The sequence below is a fragment of the Podarcis liolepis genome, assembly GCF_965112155.1.
Source record: "Podarcis liolepis genome assembly, contig: HAP1_SCAFFOLD_94, whole genome shotgun sequence".
NCBI classification, from domain to species: Eukaryota; Metazoa; Chordata; class Lepidosauria; order Squamata; family Lacertidae; genus Podarcis; species Podarcis liolepis.
This window is the reverse complement of record NW_028148836.1, coordinates 57,163-80,970: the sequence shown is the minus strand read 5'-3', so window position 1 is coordinate 80,970 and position 23,808 is coordinate 57,163. Positions and strand designations below refer to the sequence as shown.

The 23,808-nt window shown below is 46.0% G+C and overlaps 1 protein-coding gene across 1 annotated transcript in view; it reads left to right on the top strand.

The window, feature by feature from the left end:
* Positions 1-23,808, top strand: part of SMAD3 (SMAD family member 3) — a 63,390-nt gene that overhangs the window by 25,244 nt on the left and 14,338 nt on the right. The window contains exons 2-4 of the mRNA XM_083520609.1: positions 20,064-20,257; positions 20,437-20,571; positions 21,630-21,704. Coding sequence (XP_083376735.1) covers positions 20,064-20,257; positions 20,437-20,571; positions 21,630-21,704 — 404 coding nt within the window. The remainder of the gene's footprint in view (positions 1-20,063; positions 20,258-20,436; positions 20,572-21,629; positions 21,705-23,808) is intronic.

The following is a 23,808-nucleotide window of genomic DNA, read 5'->3' as shown; positions in this document are numbered from 1 at the left end:
ATCCTAGATCCCAACTCTTCCCTAGCTATCCTGTGCTCATTGTGTGGTCTTGGGGCAAGTCGCTATCTCTCTGACAGTGGACAAGATTCGGACTCTTAAATCAACTTGGCACACTGGTTTCAGGCCAAGAGTATCACATGGCACGAAGCTTCGTGTGCTTCTTGCAGATGTCATCTGTTTAAGTGAGCTCTTCTTCATCACCCACTTGCAATTTTCTGGCAATTGGTGTGCTCCAAGCCGGACCATATATGGAGAGGCAAAGTGGGAATGTCCTACGGAGGATGTATATGCCTTGGCCTTTCTTGTCTTGCTTGTCTTTTCTGGAGGTGGCAGGACTGGGACAGGGCTAAGTTTTCCATCCTCTGTTTATTAAAGATGTGTTTATTGAGTTTTCAGAAATAACCATATACAAAGAAAAGAAACAGTAAAGAAACAAAGAACAGTGACTTCATGCAGCACTGAAGGTTCAGAGCACTTTTTCAGACATCATAATAAAATTCTGCGTAGGGACGTTTAGTAAGTAAGTGTCACCTATTGATAAAAGGTAGCTTCACCTTATAGAGGCATGTATCATTTTCATACTCTTTGTATGTGTGTGGAGTACGGAACTTTCTCTGTTTACTCCCTGAGTAACAAGAGTAGCAACTAATAACTGGTGTAGGACATTTTTACCAGTTCATAACGGTAGCCAAAAGGCAAGCTCTGATGCTGGAAATGCAGGACAAAAAGACAACTCCAGGGCCAACTGAAGGCATTTTACTACTCTGTGCCCCTGCACACCTGTTGCTTCAGGCAGCCTTTTTACTCTGCCCAATGATAGGGCCGGCCCTGTCCCCCAATCTCTTACAGAAGTGCTTTAACTTCCCAAGTTTCCAAAGCTGCGGCTTTTAACTGGCGGATGGTGACCCACACCTAGGATCTGGTAGCTTTCTTGTTGTGCTTTTTTATATATGCATTCTCATTCTAAACCTGTCTACTCAGAAGTAAATGCCATTGAGCTCAGAGGGGCTTACTCCCAAGTGAGTGTATCTAGCACTGCAGCCTTACTTGTAAGCAACTTTGTGTGCAATTCAGGTGAGAGAGTTAAAAAAAGCACAGTGAAAAATATTTTAAATAAATAAATCCTTATGCAAGGGTGGAGATGAGACAGATTTCCCCCTTCAGAATTGAAGGTTTTTTGAAAGGCAGATCTATGCTGGACATGGACTCAACTATCCACACTGATTTTGCATGCTTGTGATGTGTTTGCTAAGGTGTGTTGCACCAGTGGTGGCACAGACATCTTTCGGCAAGGGGCGGCGCTTGGAGATAATGGAGATAAAACAATGCATAGGATAGAATTGTTCACAGCATGTCCTGTGGGGGTTGCATTGGGGCTCACAGTGGCTACTGAATAGACGGGGGGGGGGGGAGGCGAGTTGTGGCTTTAGGGGCTGCTCAGTCCATCTGCTGGCTTGTTGCTGTCCTACAATCAAGCAAGTCAAGTTTATAACCCTCTTGTTGGTTTTAAAGGCCCTTCAGAATCAGCTGCCCACTCTGTGTTTTTATGGTTCACTTGGAGTTTTATTGGCGCTCTTAAGATTGGGTAAGGCCTTTACTGTTTCCATCCTTGTGAGCAGGTCCCTCTTCCCAGGGAACACTGGAATTGTAGCTCTTAGGTGAGAATAGGGGGTCTCCTAACAACTCTTAGCACCCTTAACAAACTATACCTCCCACAATGGGGGGAAGCCATGAGTTTTTCACAGTGGTATCACAGTGTTTTAAATGTATGATGTGAATGTGGACTCTGTCCAGTTGCCATCTTTCTGCTGGCCTTGGGAGCATGGACTATACTGCAGCAGAGATCTGGGCCATTCCTTACATTGGTCATATGCCACCAGCCATTGCAAGAGGGGCAGTCCTCTAGTTCTTTGTGTGGATTTAATAATCCCATTCTGCCACTTTTTAATTCTGTTAGTGGTCTTGAACCTACTAATAGATAAGTGTGGGTGCAAATTCAGTCAACGGAAGCTACTGTTTAAATTAGGCTTTGCCAACCTAGTGCCTTCCAGATGTTTTGGACTACAACTCCCATCAGCCCCAGCTAGCGAACATGTTGGCGTTGTTGTCCAAAGCCTCTGGAGGGTTCCAAGCTGGCAACGCCTGGGTTTACTTGTTAAAATATTACAGTAGAAGAACATAATTCAGGCTTTTCCTTTTTTTCTACCCCACTCCTTGGGGATTAAACCACCAACTCCCAGCCAAATAAAGCGCAGAATTGGGCCTGGGGGTGAAGTTTAGGCCTTCCTTAGCAACCAGCCTTGGGGAGCACACCATGACCATAGAGGACGCTGTAACCATGGTGACTGGCTGTGCAGGGACTCTCTCTTGGGCCAGAGACTTAACCTTTAGTAACCTTTGTCTGCGTCTCATGACTGGAGGGAGGCAATAAAAGCCCTCTCCCTGAGATGAGCCAGATGGAGCCCCTGAAGGGAGGGGGATGCGGCCCTTTCTCTTGCAACCGCTTTTTGCATCCTTCTGGAAATAGGACGGTGGGATCAAGGCCTGACCTTTTTGGAGGAATTTGACTTTGTGCTCCATTTTTGGTACTGGGGTCGTGTTTTGGCATGGACAGAGCTCCTGTCATCCTTGAACTTTAATATAAAGACACAGCCCTCAAAGTGAATCAAAAGAGAGGGGAGACTTTCACTTCTTCTTTATGAGAAATCTGAGGCTTGGTATAACAACAACAACAACAACAACAACAACTATTATTATTATTTCTACCCCGCCCATCTGGCTGAGTTTCCCCAGCCACTCTGGCGGCTTCCAATTGAGTGTTAAAACAATACAGCATTAAATTTTAAAAACTTCCCTAAACAGGGCTGCCTTTTAGCACATTCCCCATCCCAAAAGAATGTTGGGAACTGGGGTTTGTTAAGGGTGCTGGGAATTGTAACTCTTTGATGGGCAAACTTGTGTTTCCAGGGTTTTTTTGCGTGTAGCAAGGGATGTGTGTACGCAGTCTGAGTTGGGTCCAGTCTTCGTGCTAAGCATTTCTACCTGTGACTTTGCTGGATTTCCCCTTTCCTTTCCTTTTCGAAAGGTTCCCCCACCCCAGTGCTCCACTTGATAAGGCCTCCAATCCACAGCCTGCACTCCCCTTTTGCATTAATTCAACAGAGTTTCTGTGCTGTACAGAGTTCAAGGGAGCTCACGACAGCTTTGCCCTCCCTCGGTCTTCTGGTACATCCTTCCCTCTGGAGGTTTATAGGCCAGAGTTGGTCAGTGAACAGCTGGGATTGGGGTAGATCTTATGTTAAAACAAATGTAGACCTTAAAAGAAAAAAAAAGTATGGGATCCAACTATTTATTGGACTGTTTCCATTATCGTAATGTCATTTGTATGCCACCTTTCTGCAAATGCCCAAAGCGTCTTACGGCGAAGAAAAAAGGAACGCATCTCAAAATCAACTATTGCAAGAGCAATTTGGTAATATAATAAAGCAACAACATACAGTAATAACAAATATAACAACATGCAACCCCCCCACATTTCAGTACTAAATATATAACAAGATTGCATTAGCAACATTGCACCCCCTGGCATTAGCAGAAATAACAAGGGAGCTTGACAGTTTCATCTTCGTCCTTATTATAAGGCTTCCAAAGACAGGGAGTGGGGTGTCTGGAAACCCCTCCATGATGCATGACTTATAAATTGTTGGTTAGTTTATACGTAATACATAAATATTCAGTAGAGTGTTTTGGTGGAATGAAGTTTTTAAGAAGTTTTCTATTTATTTTTATTTAGTTATTTAGCCAGATTAGCAATATTTATACAGTTGTACCTCTGGTTACATACTTAATTTGTTCCAGAGGTCCGTTCTTAACCTGAAACTGTTCTTAACCTGAAGCACCACTTTAGCTAATGGGGTCTCCTGCTGCCGCTGCACCGCCGGAGCACGATTTCTGTTCTCATCCTGAAGCAAAGTTCTTAACCCAAGGTACTGTTTCTGGGTTAGCGGAGTCTGTAACCTGAAGTCTATGTAACCCAAGGTACCACTGTATACTGCTTAATCAAAAAGGGTTGTAGCTCAGTGGTAGAGCACCTTTCTTGCATGCAGAAAGTGCCGGGTTTAATCCCCAGCAGCTCCAAGTGGGGTTGGTAAAGTCCCTTGCCAGAATCCCTGGAGAGCTGCTGCCAGTCAGTGTAGACAATACTGAGCTAGATAGATCTGACTCGGGCAGCCTCTAATGTGCCTCATATAAGTTTCTTAAGTAGTTTACATAAAATAATATAAAATGTTCATTTAGAATGGTGATTAAAAACAAACATTAAAAAGATAAAATTATAAAAATATAGATAAAATCAACAGAAGAAGAATAGATGTTAAGAATGAAAAGGAAAACAAGGGGCATATGGCTTTTGCCCATCTGAAATATGCTTGCTTGCCTATGAGCAGGGTCACAAGAAGCCCAGATTGCTGTAACTGAGTCTATATCATTGCTAGGTGGGTTTGATTCACTGAAAACAAAGTGTGGGCAATAGTTGGTGGTTTGAGGAGGATGAGGCACAGTACTTTTGGGTTTTCCGTGTAACCAAGAACACCATCTGTGAGGGAAGGGACTGCTAGCCACGAGTCTGAAGAGGTTTGAACTGACAAGGTTTATTTTGTTTTGGAAAGGGAGGTTAGTGTTTTGCTTCATGCTTGCAGTAGCTGGAAAAGTAGTATACTCCGAGTGAGAGTCGAAGTCACAACGCCACTATTGCATTGCGTTTCTTGCTTTCTTCTTTTTGCACCCCAGACCCATTTATTTTAATGGGGCTGATTTTTCAGGAGATGAGTGGAAAGTATGCAGGAGCTGTGCATGGAACGGCTCTTGTACCACTTGGACTCAGTGGAATCCGTAGAGGAGGTTCCTGGTGCTTTGTCTCCTGTTTCTCCTGGCTTCATATTGTTTTGTAAATTCAGGTAAGCAGGCTGTATTATGCTGACTACAAGCATAGTCATATCCTGGTGCTTCTGTCCTGTAGTGGTTAGCATGTTGGACTAGGACTCAGGAGATCCGAGTTCAAATCCACACGTTGCCTTTAAATTCACATGATAACCTTGAGCCAATTGCAGCCTCTCAATGTAACCTACCTAACAGGATCATAGGAACCAACTCCTAGGGGCTGAGGAGTCTTCAGCCCCCCCAATAAAACATTTGAGGGGGCCAGGCCCTCCCAAAGTTAATGGGCATTGTCATTCAAATGGTGTTTGTGCACCGCATATGTGATCGATTATGCAGAGTAGAGCTTACTTGTACCCCTCAATATTTTATTCAAGTTGGCACCCCTGAACAGGATGGTTGTGATGTGAGGGTAAAACGGGGAGGGGGGAAACCACAAACGCTGCTTCAAGCTCACTAGAGGAAAGATGAGATATAAATGCAAGGATACATAAAAAATAATTGCATCCGGTTAAATTTCACCAAGGGCCTGGTTTGGGAAATTTGAGTTTGTCCACTAGGCAAAGATACCTCCAGTCTACTATGCCTATAAATCAGTTATCAGAGAAAAGCTAAGCCCCACCGAATTATGTAAGACTTATTTTGAGTAGATATGGTCAGGATTGCACTAAAGGTGGGTAGATCATTGGGGGGGGGGAATGCCTGTGTGAACATGTAAACCTCTCTCCAAAACTGAGCAGAAACCAGCTGTAAAACTCAGTGGCTTCTAACAGCAGCTATTGGCTTTTGAAGCTCTTTTTGGAAACTTAACTTCTGGGTGTGGGGGAGAGAGACAGCTACTGCTCAGCTGCGGACAAAGTGAAATTGCTTTGGTGCTTTATTGGGTGCTGTTCTGAAAGACTGAAAGAATCTGGCCTTAGAATAACACTTTCTCTCCTTCGGCCTTGGAATCTCTCTCTCTCTCTCTCTCTCTCTCTCTCTCTCTCTCTCTCTTGTGTGCATGTGTACAGTTCATAGAACTGCAGAGCTGGAAGGGACCCTGAGGGTCATCTAGTCCAACCCCCTGCAATGCCAGCATATTTCACCCAACGTGGGGCGTCACCTGTGTTACTGCTGGTCCAGTCTTCATTCAAATGATATTTCTTGTCATGCAGGACAGGGGTGGGCAGAAGGTAGATTTTGGTCTACCAATAGATCTCTGCACAATCTGCAGTAAATTTGCAAGGGTTCCTGATTTCCAATTGTTTAATTATAGCAACAGGGGTCAGCAAACTTTTTCAGCAGGTCCACTGTCCCTCAGACCTTGTGGGGGGCCGGACTATATTTGGGGGGAGGAATGAACAAATTCCTATGCCCCACAAACAATCCAGAGATGCATTTTAAATAAAAGGACACATTCTACTCATGTAAAAACACGCTGATTCCTGGACTGTCTGTGGGCCGGATTTAGAAGGCAATTGGGCCGGATCCAGCTCCCGGGCCTTAGTTTGCCTACCCATGAACAACACAATGTCTTTTCCCACCTAAGTGAGGCTGTGGAACTGTCAAAAGCAAACCAGGAGAGGACTTTTGTGTGATAGGACTGTGAACTCAGTTCACTTCTAGTTACAGGGAAATGCATCTGCCAATTGCTGGTGCTAACTGGGAGTTGATCCCCAGGGTTTTTCCTAGCCATGCCTGGAGATGGAATCTAGGACCTTCTGCTTGCAAAGCAAGTGCTTTGAATCCCATTCCTATATCTATTCTTTGTTGGTTGAACAAGGATCAGAGTTGGTCCAGACCCTCCACAGTCACTGATGTACCATATTTTTCGCTCTATAAGACGCACCAGAACATAAGACGCACCTAATTTTTGGAGGAGGAAAACAAGAAAAAATAATATTCTGAATCTCAGAAGCCAGAACAGCAATAGGGATTGCTGCGCAGCGATCCCTCTTGCTGTTCTGGCTTCTGGGATAGCTGCGCAGCCTGTATTCGCTCCATAAGATGCACACACATTTCCCCTTACTTTTTGGGAGGGAAAAAGTTAGTCTTATAGAGCAAAAAATATGGTACTTCCTCCTTCTCTCCCTCTGTCTGTCAGTCTATATCTATTTTTGCTGAGCTGGGTGGTGAAAACCAAGACAGCTGGCATGTATCGTGTCGTGGCTATAAATTAAAAAGCAAACAGTTGTACCTGATTTAAAACTGGCTTATGTTCTGTTAGTGCTCCCTGTCACTGTTTGGAGGTTTGCATTGGATTCTATTTATATGACTTCTAATACAATTTGTAACTGTACTAGAACACCCTTCTCCAACCGGGTGCCCCCCAGATGTTTGGATTGATGGGAGTTGTAATCCAAAACAACGGGGGGGAGGGGGCACTTGGTTAGGGAAGGCTGGAGCTTCACGGGGACTGGCTTGCGCAGAATAAAAATAACACAAAACTGTGTGTCTTGAGCGCAGCTGTTTCTACTTAGTTGAGCGAGTAGAAGGGGCTGGTGATCTCACTTCCCTCCAAGCCTCCTGTGTAAGCACAACACTTGGAAAACCGCAGCGAAGTTTCCTGAGCCGCAGAGGCAGCAGCTAGAGAGCATTACCCGATATTCAAAATAAAAAAATTCCTTCCAGTAGCACCTTTGGTCTTTAAGGTGCTACTGGAAGGAATTTTTTTATTTTGACTATGGCAGACCAACACGGCTACCTATCTATTACCCGATATTGTAGCCCTTGAGGTGGAGATTGCGTAGCTGTTCATTCAGCCTCTAGAGGAAGCTTGATCCACACAGTCAGCTGATGGGGCAGTCAGTGGGTGGAAGGAAACTACATCTCTTGGTTGACTAGATGCTGACCCCTTTCATGGAGCAGGGTAAGAAGTCTTCTTGGCTTCTGATAAGAATTGCCTTTGCGGAATCCGTCTGGTTTCCAGTAGGCTCCAGCCAGAGGCCTCTGGAAGGTCCCAAGCAGGGCATAGAAGATGCTATCTGCATTGTTTGCCCTCATCTGCTTCCAAATGCCTCTGCTGAACACAAGGTAGTTCTCATCCCCACACATTTGTCTTAACAGCCTTTTCTTAAAAAAAGGAACCCCACCCAAACTGACCACTAGCCACATGTGCATCATTTCACACAACACAGCAGTGGTTTTCTAAGTTTGCTCTGAGCTTAACTGCCCACCATTTTCACTGCGCGATTCTGTCAGCAATGATATTCGTAAGAAGGAAGCTAATCTCAAATCTGTATTAATCTCACTTGCAACATATTGATTTATTCACAGCAGGGAAAGTGGAAAATGAAAATCTTGGCCCTCTTGCTGTTAGGTAACAGCATTTTCATTAAATGAAAATTTAATGGCTTGGTCTTTGTCTACGGCAAAATTCCCTAAGCAGCGAAAACGTCCTGCCTCTGTGGAGAGTAATGTGCCATTAATAGAAGGGACAAACTGGCTTGAAGTCGTAACATTTCTCAAAACATTTTATTTTTGGTGCAAATATGATTGGTGGTTGAGCAGCCGTTGCTGATTCTAAGACCTCATCACAACGGGCACTTTGTTCTTCGGCCTTTTGCAAAACTCACCTCAGATCTGGAGCTCTGGAAATCTCTTTAAACATCGAATGCGTCTTCCGTTGGGCCTCTGTTGACCAATAAAATTGTCCCTGGCAGTTGCTGGAAAAAAGAAGACTTAAAAGCCCATTCTGCTATAGTTAAGATGATACAATATTGTACTACTTTGCTGTTCTCAAACAAAATAATGTTTGAACCGGGCCCCCATTAACCATTTTTAAGGGTTTTAAATTAGTGCCATTAAAGAAAAGATTTCTTTTTTAAATCATCATTATTTTTATGGTGCTTTGCAGCCTATGGAAAAGTAATGGCGTGTGAAGGTCCATGGAAATGAGCTGGGTGGTGGCAGTGCCTGGGCTTTGCCCCTGTAAGTTTCTGGGTTCAACTGCAGTCCTTGACATCTCCGGTAAAAAGGCAGCAGAAATGTGAAAGATCTTGGAGAGATGCTGTTGGCCTTGAAAAAAGTTTCCTGGGGAGGTTGTGTGTTATTCTGGAAGTAGATATTTGGCAAATGTGAAGAATGAACTGACATGTCTTGCATGAGTTGCAACCATGCCTTTTTAAAAAAAATGTAAAGTATTTTGGGGCTGTTTTTCTGGACAAATGCACATTCAATCTAAAGATAAAAATAGTACTAAAACTTTAAAAAACCAAACACTTCAGATTAACAACACCTGACCTGAAAAGAGTTGTTAAAATATTTTTCCCTCCCTTTGTCTTCAATGATTGTTTTTACAGGTACTGTAAGGATGGGAAGAGGGTCACGGGTGGCGCTGTGGGTTAAACCACAGAGCCTAGGACTTGCTGATCAGAAGGTTGGCAGTTTGAATCCCCGCGACGGGGTGAGCTCCCATTGCTCGGTCCCTGCTCCTGCCAACCTAGCAGTTTGAAAGCACGTCAAAGTGCAAGTAGATAAATAGGTAAACGGTGGGAAGGTAAACGGTATTTCCGTGCGCTGCTCTGGTTCGCCAGAAGCGGCTTAGTCATGCTGGCCACATGACCCTTCCCTATCAGCCCCGATCAGGTAGCTGGCGCAGAAGAGAGCTGTAGTCCGAAAAATCTGGAGGGCAGCAGATTGGTGAGAGCTGCTTTAGATGCAGAGGGAGGTATATGCTGATTTGGGCAATTTGCAATGAAGCTGTACCTTTCTGCAGTTAGCTGCCTCTTTTTAGTTTGCATCCAGTAACTGAGTTTTGAAATGGAAGTCTCAAAAATGAAATCCGGTCCCAAAAGTCCGCTTGGGCTGGAACAGAACAATCTGTGTCTTAAGACAGACTGTAATACCAGTGAGTGTGAAATGCTGTGTGCTGGCGAAGACGGAAAACAATCCATTTCAAGTTACCTTGTTCAAGAAGTAGGATCTGTCTGCATCTGCCGTTTTTGGGCATGTTTTATCTTGTGCAGAGCCATCCATAGCTGATGTTGTCAAAACCTTATCTTGTCTTTATTCATGTTGCATTTCCAGATCCCAGATACCCCCACCCCCACCCCACCCCGGATTTCATGAAACTGGAGTCAGATGCAGGTCAGCACGAAAGACTCAGGGCTCTGCTGTCAGTGAAGTTAACTCTTTATTCAGGGAAATGGCAAATAACTTAGCAACCCTTCCCAGCAGGTCTTGCCCCTGGGGAGGGGAGCTTGTCGCAGCAGGAGTGGGAGAGTCCCTGGATTCTTCAGCAACCTCTTGATCCGTGTCCTCTGCTTCAGCCTCGGAGTCTGAACTGCTCCCTGCTCAACAAACCCTGTTGCCTCCTTCCAATCTTCTCCCTTTGACCTCTCACCCATGTCCCACCACCAATCCCCTGGCTCTGAGCCTTCCTCCTTTGAGGTTTCCATTGGGGATTCCCCGGCTGGTGCCTCCCATCACTCCTCTTCATCCAGCCAGTCCCTGACAGCCAATATAAATTTAACTTTGTTGCTTGGATGTCTCGCATTTATACCCTGCCTTTCCTCCAAGGAGCTCAATGGATGGCCATAATATTGTTCACCATTTCATCCTCTCAAGAACCCTGTGAGGCAGGCTAGGCTATGCGACAGTGACTGGCCACCTAGTGAGCTTCATAGCTGAGCTGGAATCTGAAACCTGGTTTCCCAGGCCCTAGTACAGCACCTTTAACCACTACACCGCATTGCCATGTAACTATTATGTAGGCTAGCAGGCCCATCCCTTTTTGTGAACTTGTCTGCAAGGCTGCCTTTATAATGATGCCACTTTGCACTCTCAAGGCTTACTTTCTTGAGAGCTGGAAGATTTACAGGGGCTTAGTTTGTCCGGGCTGTTTTATATAGGCAGCACCAATTCTAAATTGAAACCACGTCCATCTCTTTGCACGTTGGGAGGGACTTGTGTTGCTTGATCTCTGCACAGGCTCAGCGGCTGGTTAACTGAATGCAGCTTGAATATGGTGTAAAACGTTTCATGAGCTTGAGACAAGCTAAAGTGCAGAATCAAGAACAGAAGGGTTTGTAAATGGGAGGAATTGGGAACTGGAATAAAGAAAATAACATCAAGAGCTTCGGCCCCTTTCTGGAACATAATGTGTTGTTTTGGGTTTGTGACTGAAAAAAAGAGGGGGGAAAGACTAGTTGGAAGGTGTTTTTCCGCCCCTCATGAAGCAGACGTTTGGGGGTGCGGGCTTTCTTAGTAAACAGGCTTACTGCTGTGGTGAGGGGGCGAGATTTGGTGTCCCATATGTGCATTTTTGAGTGAGCTAGCTGATTTTGCCGAGGGGCATGTGGGTGTCTTTCAGAGGGCCGAGTGGGTGTGCAAAGCAAAGTCCTTAGTCACAGGCAAATGTGGGGTTTGGAAGAAGAGCTCTGTGTCTGTCTTCCTTCCATCTCCACCCCCTAAGCAACATTTGTGCAGGTCGCTTTCATCTTGCCACACACTTGGGAGCCCTGCAGAAAAGCACATCCTGCTCTCAGACTGGCAGCAATGAATAGAAGCCCTGTCTTCATCTTCTGAAGTGGTTGAAATCTATGGCTTGCTTCACACAGGTTTGTGTCGCTTGATGTCAGGCAACGAGCTGCATGTGTGAATGAGCCATTGCACATCGGTTGCCACAAGTCAGGATACCCTTTGCTTTATTGCTTGATGTTTTCTCATAAATGCAGGGCTTCTCAATTGAGTTGGTTCATCCATTCAGCCGCAGCTCAGTTGGTTAAAGCCATCACACGTACAGTAACCCAGTGATGTAGGTCCACGTGGCCACTCTTTTGTTTTTATTTCTGAAGATTTTAAAAGCAAACATGCTTTTCTGGCCTATGCATACAGGGAAAGGAGATGAAACTAAAGTGGTGGAGACCAGGGGCGACAGAATGACTTATACCTCCTGGGAATTGCAAGTGGGTGTGGGGGGGGAATGGCATTTTTAAAATGCTGCCTTATGTAATTCCTCCTTCCCAATTATAAATTCCTGCAAGCGGAAAACCAGTATTGGTCCTCTCTTGAAGTGACTTGCAAAGGTTGAAATTCAAAGAACACAGTATATGGCAAACTTACCCATTTAAAGCAATGCAGTGTACACCAAGTTGCTCGTGCACAGTGGAAAATATATATGCCTTTCCTCCATCAAGATGAAATGAACACCAAAGCACAGCCAGTAAAAGTCAGGCTGTTATTGTTGTCCAAATGCCTGGGAAAATAAATCCATTTTGCCTGGCACTGAAAAGGTGAGAGTCTGAACCAGACAAGCTTCCCTGGGGGAGAGCAATTCCATAAATGTGTCTACGACAGAAAAGGTCCGTCCTCTTGTTGCCTCCCACTCTAGGATAAGTCACACAGAAAAGGGTCTCTGATACTGATCTTGGGGTCTGAGTAGGTTCATGTAAGAAAGGTAGCCCTGGAGGTATTGGGGTCCTGAGTCATGCAACTTAAGCTAAATTTAGGGTGCATTCTCTCTGTTCAGTTGGGGTGGTGACCTTCCACAAAAGCTAATGGTTGGATGGGCAGATGGTAGGCTGATTGGTTGGATGGATGAATACTTTTGTGTGTGATTCTTTGATTTACTGGTTGCCAGTGAAAAGTCAACAGTGGAAGAACCAAAGAATGAGAAGGGAGCTACTTGCAAAAATGTTAATACTTACCAGCCAATCTGCATCTCTTCCTCTCCCCTTCCTTCTGTTCAAGGAGTCCTCAGATATTTGTAGTAAAGCAGTGGGTGGATGATTGGGACTTTTCATGGGAGTCTTGAGTCAACCTTCCCCAACCTGGTGCCCTCCAGATGTTTTGGACCATGACTCCCATGAGCCTGAGCTAGCCAGCAAGTGTTTTTCTCTGGTTTCTGTGTCTTCTGTTGAGCAGCTGTCCCACCAGTTTGCTTGTGGCACCAGCTTCTCTGCCAAGATAATGTTCCCTCTTTCTTCCTCCCCTATTTATCTTATTTTTCCCTGTTTTTATTAATGGTGATATTTGCAAGAAAACCAAGCATGATGAGCTCAGTCCTGGCTGTCTCTCTCTTTCCTCACATCTCTCTCACTGTGATGTCATTTGGATGTGCCAATATGCAGTTGTGAAAACTTTGCTCGAGGGTTAGTTTTTTTTAGCTGTCCAGCACACCTAGTGTTGAAAGTAACTGCTTGTCTCTGGATGGTATTTTATACCAATAATTGCTTGCCACATTAGGAATTGCAAGCAACTTGCAAAACTTTTAAGGACATAAAGTATAACGTAAAATTGAGAAAGAACAGCGTGTTATAAGGAAAACCATACAGTAACCCATAAAGAGCAGCAGAATTTTCAGCAACAAAAACATATAACCAATAAACAGCAAAATCATCTTTTTTTTATACTAGTAATCATCATCTGCTCACCCCACCCCTAGTAACATTATGAGTGGATATGACGCAGAGTAGTCTTAGGCAACCTGATGTCTTCCAGATGTTTGGGGCTACAGCACCCATCAACCCCAGATAAAACTGGGAGGGGGCTGGAATACAGTGGTACCTCAGGTTACATACGCTTCAGGCTACAGACGCTTCAGGTTACAGACTCTGCTAACCCAGAAATAGTAGCTCGGGTTAAGAACTTTGCTTCAGGATGAGAACAGAAATTGTGCTCTGGTGGTGCAGTGGCAGCAGGAGGCCCCATTAGCTAAAGTGGTGCTTCAGGTTAAGAACAGTTTCAGGTTAAGAACGGACCTCCGGAACGAATTAAGTTCTTAACCCGAAGTACCACTGTAAGTACTTAACCTAAGGTACCAATGTAGAGTGTCCTGAAAGAAGGTATGGCTGCTTGGAACACTAAAAAGGAGCATTCCGTACGGCAAGATCTTGTTGGATTTCCCACTTCTATGAAAATACGAATAAATTAAATCCAGGAACAGCATTCCTATTCCATGTCATCAGGTCCAGGCTTGTGTGGAAGGGGCCGGATGCCTGTTGTCTTTCCCACCTCGAGATGTCAAAATCCTCTTGGCTGCTTCTGTGACTTCTGTTCAAGAGGGAGCACCCGTGGCCTGATAGCTTTTGTGTTGGTTTTCAGATGAGCAGGGTTGCAAATGAGATTTTGTCTTTTCTGCATCTCTGGGAAAATGAGAGGCTGCAGATGTCGGCAAGTAATCTTTGATAACCCTGCGTTGCGTAACGCGGTAACTTTCAAAAACGCCTTATCAGGTCCTCCATCCTCTCCCCGCACTTTTTTTATTTGCGTTCTCAATCTGTTTATGGAACTGGGTTTTCTTTCTCTGCCGATGGTGACTCATAATTAAGGAAGTTGGAGAGCAATAAACTCGACTCTGTTGTCTCTCTGCTGCCCTTTTCACCTTTCCTTTCCCCCGAGAAAGCCGTGTCAGTCACGTCCCCCTCAAGAGGCATGAATGTTTTATGCACACACACCCTTCTTGTGGAAACTCTGAGGGTGTTTCAGTAAGGACAAGAAGGGAAAGTCTTGTTGTTGTCAGGTGCATCGGACCCCACCCCTCAACGTGGGGAAGGGGAGTTTTTGAGAGCCTCTCCTGGGACGCAGCGTGCAGCGGCTGAGCAGGAAATGATTCACCCTGCGCTCGCTCATTAGCAGCTTTGAACGAGGTCAGCGAGAACTGGAGGGCTGGACACCCAGAAGGGGAGTTGGTTCCAGGTCACAAGAAGTCCCAGTTTTGTCGTGGGGAGAGACAGGGAATGTGACATGTGCTTCCCCCCATGCCTTATTTATTATTTGAAGGATTTGCACCTTTTTTTGAGAACCGTGCACCACAAAGCAGCTCACCACGCAAAATGCAATCGGCACCGGAGTTCAAATACAACTCAAAACTGTTTGGAATGTCGGTTCCATAACACTAGGAGGCTGACCACCAGAGCAGAAGTAAATTAAAGCACTGGCGACAATAGAACTCTTTCAGACCCTGGCAGCAGAGCCCTGGCTTTATAGCCTTATTTCAAGTGGCAAAGGCCTCAGGGAAGGCCTAGGTCTTAAGGCCCACTCAAAAGCTCAGTGGATGGGGCCTGCCTGCCTAGCCATGGGGAAGGGCCATACCTCAGTGGCAGTAGCACCTGCTTTGTATGGAGAAGGTCCCAGGTTCAATCCCCAGTGGCATTTCCAGGTGGGCGCAAAGCACTTTAGAGACAATACTGAACAGGATGAACCAGTGGTCTAACTTGGTATCAGGTAGGTTCCTGTGCTCATTAGGAGCATCAGTGTTATGTCACCTGCTTTGCATGCTACATAAGGTCCTAGGTTCAGTCCTGGGTAGGGCTGGCGAAACCTCTACTTTGAAACCCTGGAGAGCTGCTGCCAGTCATGTAATACCAAGCCAGATGGACGGATGCTATACGATAGCGTCTTGTGTTCTTTAGCACTCAGATTCTATAGTTGTGGGGCCACCGTTGTGAAGGCCCTGTTACAAGTCTTTGCTGTGTGTGTGTGTTATCCACATGCATGTGATTGTAAATAGCCCTAGTTGAACTGCTTTTTTGGAGGGGAGGGGGCAGGAGTGGTATAGAAAATGCCACTGAACCCCTTTGGGGGAAGTGCATGGTTTTGGGTGTACAAAATACAAGCCCGTAGGTTGGTCCCCCGAAAGTCACTCTCTTGCCTTCTCACACATGCCACAAATACCAGAACCAGAAGTATATCAGTGGCCTGAAAAAATCCTGGCTTCCTTGCCTGGTTGCCCTGAGGAGGTTTTGCTCATCACAGGTGACCAGCTAGAATGATGTAGACTGCAGCTGGCAGGCCCTGGGACTGAGAGGGGTTGGACGGTCACCTCTATTCTCTTGCTTTCTCCCCACCCTCAGTCCCCAAACCACAAGGCCAGTTGGATAGCGAGCAACTTAAGAGGATCTCTTTTGGTCTCTTCTGTGTGTACAGGCATCCTTCTTCCTCCCCCTGCCCCCCCCATCCCTCCCTCTCATCTGCCCTTCTAAAGCAGAGTCTGGTGTGAGGGGGCTGGCAAACTGGGTTTCATGACTAGATGGCAGATTTTCTCCAGTCCTGGGAGTGCTTCTGTAATTGGCAGCGGGGGGTGGGTGGAATATATTATTTAGTATTTGGCAAAAATGGGCCAATCCAGTCATAAAACCGCCTCAGGAAGAAAGTACAGGTCTGGATTATTCATCAGATGCAGAAGAACTTAAAAATATGAAAACCTCATGGCTTTTTAAACTACCTCTGTGTCTCTGAATCTGCAGGGATGGGCCTGTTAACAGACTCAGAAGAACTCTGTAAGAGGAATAACTCAGACCAAGGAGAACTTTGCCCGCACAATGATGGTATCCGTTGACCTTATTCCAAGTCAGACCATTGGTCAGTCTAGGTCTGCATTGGCCTAGCTATGGCGTAGGGTCATAGCTCAGTGATAGAGCATCTGCCTTGCATGCAGAAGGTCCCAGGTTCAATCTTCAGCATCTCCCAAGTAGGGCTGAGAATGTCCCCTGCCTTGGAGAGCTGCTGCAAGCCAGTGTAGACAATACTAGGCTAGCTAGACCAACAGGCTGGCTCTGTACAAGGCAGCTCCCTCTGTTCCTAATTGTCTACACTGACTGGCAGTCGCTCTCCAGTCTTTCAGGCTGCGGTCTCTCCCAGCCCTGCCATGGAGGTGCCAGGATTGAACCTTGGGACCTTCTGCATGCCAGGCAAGTGTTCTACCACTGAGCCAAGGCCCTTCCCCAAACAGGCAACAGTACTTTGACAATGTGCAAATTCAAGTGTTGTGCTCTGTCTCCTGGTGACCTTCTTGGACCAGAGTTGACTGTCTTTATTTTAAGCCAGCTTTTGCCAACCTGGTGCCCTCCCTCCAGATGTGTTGGACTGCAACTCTCATCAGCTCTAGCCAGCACAATCATCTTCTTTTGGCAGCTGATAGGAGCACAGCCATACTGGCTGAAGCGGATGTGCACCAGGTTGACAAAGGCTGCATTAAGCAATTCCTTTTTCAGCACGCCAGAGAATTTCCTTGACATTCTGCTCTCTTCCTGTTCTGATGAAACTCCCTGCTGGATCACGTAGGGTGTTGAGACGTGAATGAATTGGTATGCCTGGAATCGCTGCTTCTTTTTCAAAGGAGTGTTTAATTTAGCAGTATGAGACTCACGACTCCAGTGGATCTGGAATGAGGATTATTAGCTTACTCACCAAAGTGCTTTTGAGATGAGAGGTCGTTCTCTCTCAATTTGCATAGATTGGTCTTTGCCATGCTGAAATTGAATCACCAACCACACTCACTGCAACAACCTGGAAGATGAAAGGAGGAAGGCAGGGAGGAAAGGGCAATGGAACCTTTTTATAAAAAAATGATGTAGCCACATGTTGGTTTGCCTTGTGCTGAGTCGCCTAGCTCAATATTGTCTGCCCTGACTGGCAGCAGCCCTCCAGGATTTTTGTGAAAAGAGACTTTCACAGCCCTATCTGGAGATGTTGCCAGGGATGGGACCCTGGAGCCTTCTGCAAGCAAAGCAGATGCTCTACCATCTTCCACCTGAACAGCTTTCAAGGAGGATTAGACAAATTCATGGAGGAGAGGGCTATTGTTGGCTACTAGCCAGGGTGGCTATACTCTACTGCCACAGTTGGAGGCAGCAATGCTTCTGAACACCAGTAGCTGGAAACCACAGGAGGGGAAGAGGGCTCTTGTGCTTGAATCCTGCTTGCTGGTTTCCTACAGGCACCTGATTGTCCACAGTGAGAACCAGATTCTGGACTTAGATGGGCCATTGGCTTGATCCAGCAGGCTTGGCTTATGCTCTAGAGCAGTGTTTCCCAAACTTGGGTCTCCAGCTGGTTTTGGACTATAATTCCCATCATCCCTGACTACTGGTCTTGCTAGCTAAGGATGATGGGCGTTGTAGTCCAAAAACAGCTGGAGACCTCAGTTTGGGAAATGCTGCTCCAGAGCTACAACCCTTCTGCCGTGATTGCCCAGGTGTAGATAATGGATGGTGCTCTTGGGTGGCTTGGAATTCCCTCCCTGGAACTGTTGGGTGCCCTTTCTGGCAGACCAGGTCCTTCTTACTCCTCAGCCTGCCCACAAAGTGTATCCCTGCTTCTCCCTCTCTCTCTCAATGCAGATCCAGCTATGCTCCCTCATCTGGTTCATGTTGGTTGGGGGTCAGCCCAGAATAACTGAGCTGGGCTCCACCTTCCCCTGTGTGTCATAGACAGCACTGCCCACCTCCATCTCTTCTTGCCCAGACACAGCTCAGAAGGGCGGAGGATGTTTGGGACGTTTGCTTGGGTTCGGTTTTAGCCTATGAGAGCAAACTTTAAAAAGTTCCTGCCACAGGAAATGGCAGTGCTGATGCTGGACTGACCACCGTTGCAACCTTTCATGGAGGAGCTTGAGTAGGAAAACAGGGCTCTTGCCAGTCAGCCATGGGCGTGGGAAAGCTTCCCAGCTGGCACCGGTTTTGTCCCAAATAAATGGATCTGGTGTGCTGGGGAGGCTGTTTAAATGGTAGGTAAGGAAGCGGCACAGTAGGGCGTTGGCAGAATTTGCGTCCACTTGCAATTGGCCACTGTGTTTGTGCTGGCTTGGACCTTGATGGCTGACTTCTCAAAGAGCCACTTGGAATATGGCTTCGATTGTAATTTTAATCCTGGCCTAGGAGGCGGGGGGAGTGAAGCAGAGCCGAAAGTAAGGATTGGGGAGAGATTTAGTTCAGTTCAGATTTAAAGATGCGCCTGATTTTGCTGATTTGGAGTACGTTGTATATACTGTCTTGATTTTCAATAAATTACATGCTTTTTTTTTAAAGCTGAACCAATGTTGTGCTTTTCAAAACAATAGGCAAACGATGAAACACGGACATATTTTGAAACTTTGCACTTCTCTGAATTTTGTAGTGCTGTTCTCCAGCCAAGTGATGTGTACAAAAATGCATATACTTTCAAGTGTGCTTGAAAATGCATTATGTTTTTTTTGGGGGGGGGAATTGCTTGCAAAAAGTGTGTGTATTAGTCAAAGCTGCATATAAAAATATGTTTATTGTGAGACATTCACACTAAAATGCCGGTGAGATTTCATGAGAACTTTTTTAAAAAATTGTGAATTGTTGTGGAAATGGGGAAAATTGAATTTAAGTTTGGAAATAGAAGGAGCTTGGAAAAATGAGATTAATGGATTTTGGCATGACTGAGATAAGCCACCTTTCTTGCCTTCACCTGCTTCCTTGGCTTGGCCTCCTTAGAAGACCCTTGTTCTGTTTCCACCTCTTTTGGAATAGCCTCTGTTGAGTGCAGGGAAGGGATGCTTGGAGGCTTCTTCACCTGGGGAAATTCTCTGCCAGTGTTCTACATTGCTCTGCTTTTAAACCAGGAATCCTCTGCGGTTCACTTCCAATCACACGGTGCATTTTAAAAACAAAAATTATTATGAAGCTTTCTGCAAAAGGTGTCTCATGTTGCAAGAGCTGTAATTTTGCTACAGGGAAGAGTTTTATAACCTCAACATTTCAGACATGGCTGTGTGTGTTTTTTAATCATTTAAGAAACTTTATATAATTTAGCCTTTAACTGTACAATACCAGGGAAAATAAATAAATAATGGAGCGGAGATTTCCAGCTCAGAGTAATCTTAATTTTTGCATGTTCCTTGCAGTTTTGTTGTTACTGCTACTTTCTAAATGTTTGCATCCCTTTGCTCTTGTGTTTTTAAAATGCCCTCCCTGCTGTTAATCTGTTCTGTACAGAGAGTTGGGAGAAACACTTTAAAAATTCAATGCGTGCAAGCGTGTGAGAGTTAGAGAGAGGAGTGCCTAAATAATAGTGACAGGCAAGAATACAGAAGCTTAATAGCCCGTTCTTTCGTTCTTGGGGTTATGTGCTTCCTGTTTACCCCTTCTTGGCTGTACATGCTAAAGTAAATCTCTTGTAGGCTGGATCTAGGTGCAGTGGTTATTCCTTCTTCCTTGATTTTTCAGGAGAGCAAGATCAAAACGTCTGGTTGTCCTGTTCTTCCCACCCCGCTGGTGAACAAAATGGGCAACAGTGCAGTGCCATTCTGCCGATAGATTAATAACCAACCAACTTGTCTCTGTGGATTCATTTCCTTCTAATTGCCATAAGATTCTTCTATTCAATAGGGAAGAACTCTCAAACCAAAGCCCTCTGCCTTTTCCACTTCTAATATTGCCTTTTCGTTTCCAACATTTCAGATCGCTGGATGGCCGGCTGCAGGTATCCCACCGAAAGGGTCTCCCTCATGTTATCTATTGCCGGCTCTGGCGGTGGCCAGATCTTCACAGCCACCACGAACTGCGAGCCATGGAGATGTGTGAATACGCCTTTAACATGAAGAAGGATGAAGTCTGTGTGAATCCGTATCACTATCAAAGAGTGGAGACACCAGGTACTATAACGGGCCTCTGTTGTTGTTGTTTTAATGTTGGTGTAGAAGGCTGGGACACTGGAAGCCAGAGCAGGTGGTGGAATTGAACCCACCACTGTACAGGAATTGCACCCAATATTGCTGACCTTGTTGTTAGACTTCTTGCTGACATTTGCTCCTTGGCTGTCTTACCTCTTCAGTGCTACCTCCAGTATTGGTTCCGAGGCATACAGAGATCCCAGCTGAGTTTCCTCCACTGGATGATTATAGCCACTCCATTCCAGAGAACACTAACTTCCCAGCGGGCATAGAACCTCAAAGCAACTACATTCCAGGTATGGTATGCTTTGCCCCAACAGACGTGGTGTGCGGACCCTTTTCGTTGGGTGGATGGAACTACAGCTCAGGTGCTCTGTTGGCGAGACCAGAGGTGACCAGGCTCAAGGCCTGGGAGATCTACATTGTCTCCTTTGACTAGAACCACCCGCTCCCCAGGTCTACCAGACCCAGGTACAAAAATAATGGTGAGCTGTGAATTAAGCAACAGGTGGTGGTATCCAACTCAAGGATTTCTGCTTGTGCGATGGGTGTGTTACTCAGTGTTACTTTGGATTCAGCCCAGAGTGCCTCTGAGCGCATGTTCAGTCCAGGAATTTGTGATCAATACCAGAACTAAGAACCAGATATCCACGTCTGGTGCCCCTCTAACGCCTGAGTATTCTCTTTCAGCCACCTGGTTTGTTGGGGGTGGGGAGACCTTTTCAGTTGCTGCTATTGTCATTAAATAAGTAGATGTTGCTAAGCAGCTGGGAATTGGAAATCCTTGCTTTGATCTACGGCAAATCACCCCAAGATCTTCCAGTCAATCTGGCCTATTTTCTGCCCACTCGGGCAGCTTAGACACTCGGAACACATTAACATTTCTGCTTCTATGTGTCGCCAATCTACCTATATCGAAAGGAAGTAACTTTAGCATTGAAGGTTGTCGCCTCAGGGCTTTCAACTTCTTGTTCCTTTTCTCTTGCTTCCGAGCAGAGAGAGAAAGAGCCCGTGTGTCTTAACTCATTTTCCATTCCCAGTGAATAAAGGAGCATGGGGAAGGAGGTCTTCTGAAAATTAACTCTGGAGTCTAGAGTGGGCTCAGGATAAGGTCCTCGTAAGTCCTGGACCTTAGAGAAGCCTCAGTTGACCTGTCTGTAAAAGGGGAAGCTGTAGCTACTGATCTTGCAGCATTTACTCTAAGGAGGTGATGGATTATAAAGTTCTTTTCGAGACATTGGACAAGGGCAGCATTGTTTATAAATAAGTGCTCATATTTCCTGAATTTTGCTTGATTTTTATGACAGCTCTGTTTTTCTCCCCCCCCCGTGCCCTGCCCCCCACCCACTTGCAGAAACACCCCCTCCTGGTTATCTGAGTGAGGATGGAGAAACCAGTGACCATCAGATGAACCATAGCATGGATGCAGGTACATCACGCTGGAAATTAATATGTGACATTTGATGGAATTGTGCTCATCTCTCTTGTCATTTTAGTAGAATAATCTACCAGAGTTTGAAAACTCCTTAGAAGGGATCTCTTTCCCAGTCTCTTGCACTCTGTATATGGGGGTAGCATGGAGCCACATATTACTTGGTCGTGTTCATTAATTTCAAGAAGTCCAAGTTAGGTCTGTTAATTTAAATGAGTTTACTTGGAGGAAATCCTGCCAACCTAGCAGTTCGAAAGCGCGTCAAAGTGCAAGTAGATAAATAGGTACAGCTCCGGCAGGAAGGTAAACAGCATTTCCATGAGCTGCTCTGGTTTGCCAGAAGTGGCTTAATCATGCTGGCCACAGGACCTGGAAGCTGTACGCCGGCTCCCTCGGCCAGTAAAGCGAGATGAGCGCTGCAACGCCAGAGTCGGTCACAACTGGACCTAATGGTCAGGGGTCCCTTTACCTTTACTTGAGGGAAAACCTAGCTGAATTCCACCCACTGCCCCTTTCCCACCTGGCTTGGAGTCTTCCATATCTCTTTATTTATTTAGGCTGTCATTCAAACCCCTGATTCATCATGCCTAGAGGTGGCCAGGGTAGTGGAAGAAGGGACAGAGGTGGCCAGGGTAGTGGAAGAAGAGACAGATCTCTTTCTGCCCAGCCTGGACAGCTCCACCAGCCTATGCCCATGGAGTGATGCTGGCATCCCTCCTCTGGCATGCAGTTCTCAGTTCTGCCTGTCAAAGGTGTGGAATCCCACTGGCAGAAGCCCCATATCAGGGCACTGAGGAGACAGCATCATGCCTGACCTGGGCCTGATTGCTGCACCTCCTCCAGGCTGGCACAGCATCCTCCCCATCTCCATTTTGTCCTCCTAACAACCTTGCGTGGTTAGGTTAGCCTGAGCAACAGTGACTGGCGCAAGGACACCAAGTGAGCTTCATCGGTCGAGTGGGGATTCGAACCCTGGTCTTCCAGATGCTAGTCCAACACTCTGACCATTACACCACCTTGGCTCCACACTTCTTTCCATTCACAGCTGAAGAGGAAGGGAAAAGTTGGGGAAACACAAGGGCTGGTCAAGGGAGAACTGGCGAGTTGGAAAGAGAGAATGGGACAATCCACGCCAACACCCCTGCCACGTATCGTTTGCCATCTCCCTCGCCATAGCTGGGGCTGAAGAATGCTTGTGGGTTTCTAAAAGGGGAATGAGTGACACATTTATCGTCTTTTGCCATAAGCACACAGGTGGGAGGAGGCCGGCGTGGGATTGCTGGTAGGCCTCACGCTCAGCCCTCTTTGGTCCAACACCATTGGTGTGTGCAATTATTGGCCGTGTGGTCGGTGTCTGTCTGAAACGCTATACGGCGCATGCCTTCAGGGCCATAATTATTTGAATTGACTTTGGCTTTGAATGTACCCTCGGAGTGCCCTGTCCGCGTGGGAAAACATAGTTTTTTTATCCATATCTTCGATTCCTAAAACTTTATTTGAAAACAGATGTTTCCCATGCAAAATACAAAGGTAGAGGGGACGCGAAGAATGGCTCTGGCGTCAGTGGCATGTGCTCATGGAACTGACATGCAGCAGGTGTCTTGGTCCATGCCATATGGCGAAGGCTTGAGCCTCTAGTGCAGCCTTTTCCAACCTGGTGGGCTCCAGATGACTTGGAGTGCAACTCAGCTGTCACCTGGGATCAGCCATTCAGTCATGGGGAGAGATGGAAGGCAGAGTTCAGTCCACCAGCTTTGCCCAAAGACCAGCTCCTTCAGGCACCTCCTGCCCCAGAGCTGTGCTAGCTGGCCATTGTAAGAACAGTTTAAGAACTGGTGCCCAAGTCTGATGTTTTATTTGTCCCTCTTCCCGCTCTGTCCTTTTTTCCTTCTGTGTCATTTTTTTAAAAATTGAATTGCAAGCCTGTCCAGATAGCGACTGTCTCTTGTTTTGATTGCTGTATGTAAGCCACCGGAGGAGCCTTTTTTGGCAGAAGAGCAGGGTGCAAATGCCCCATCTCTCTCTCTTATTTCAGACAGAAAGAAGAAGTCCTCCTTGCTTTCTCTTTGGGCATGAGAAACCCACTAGGCCAGTGATGGTC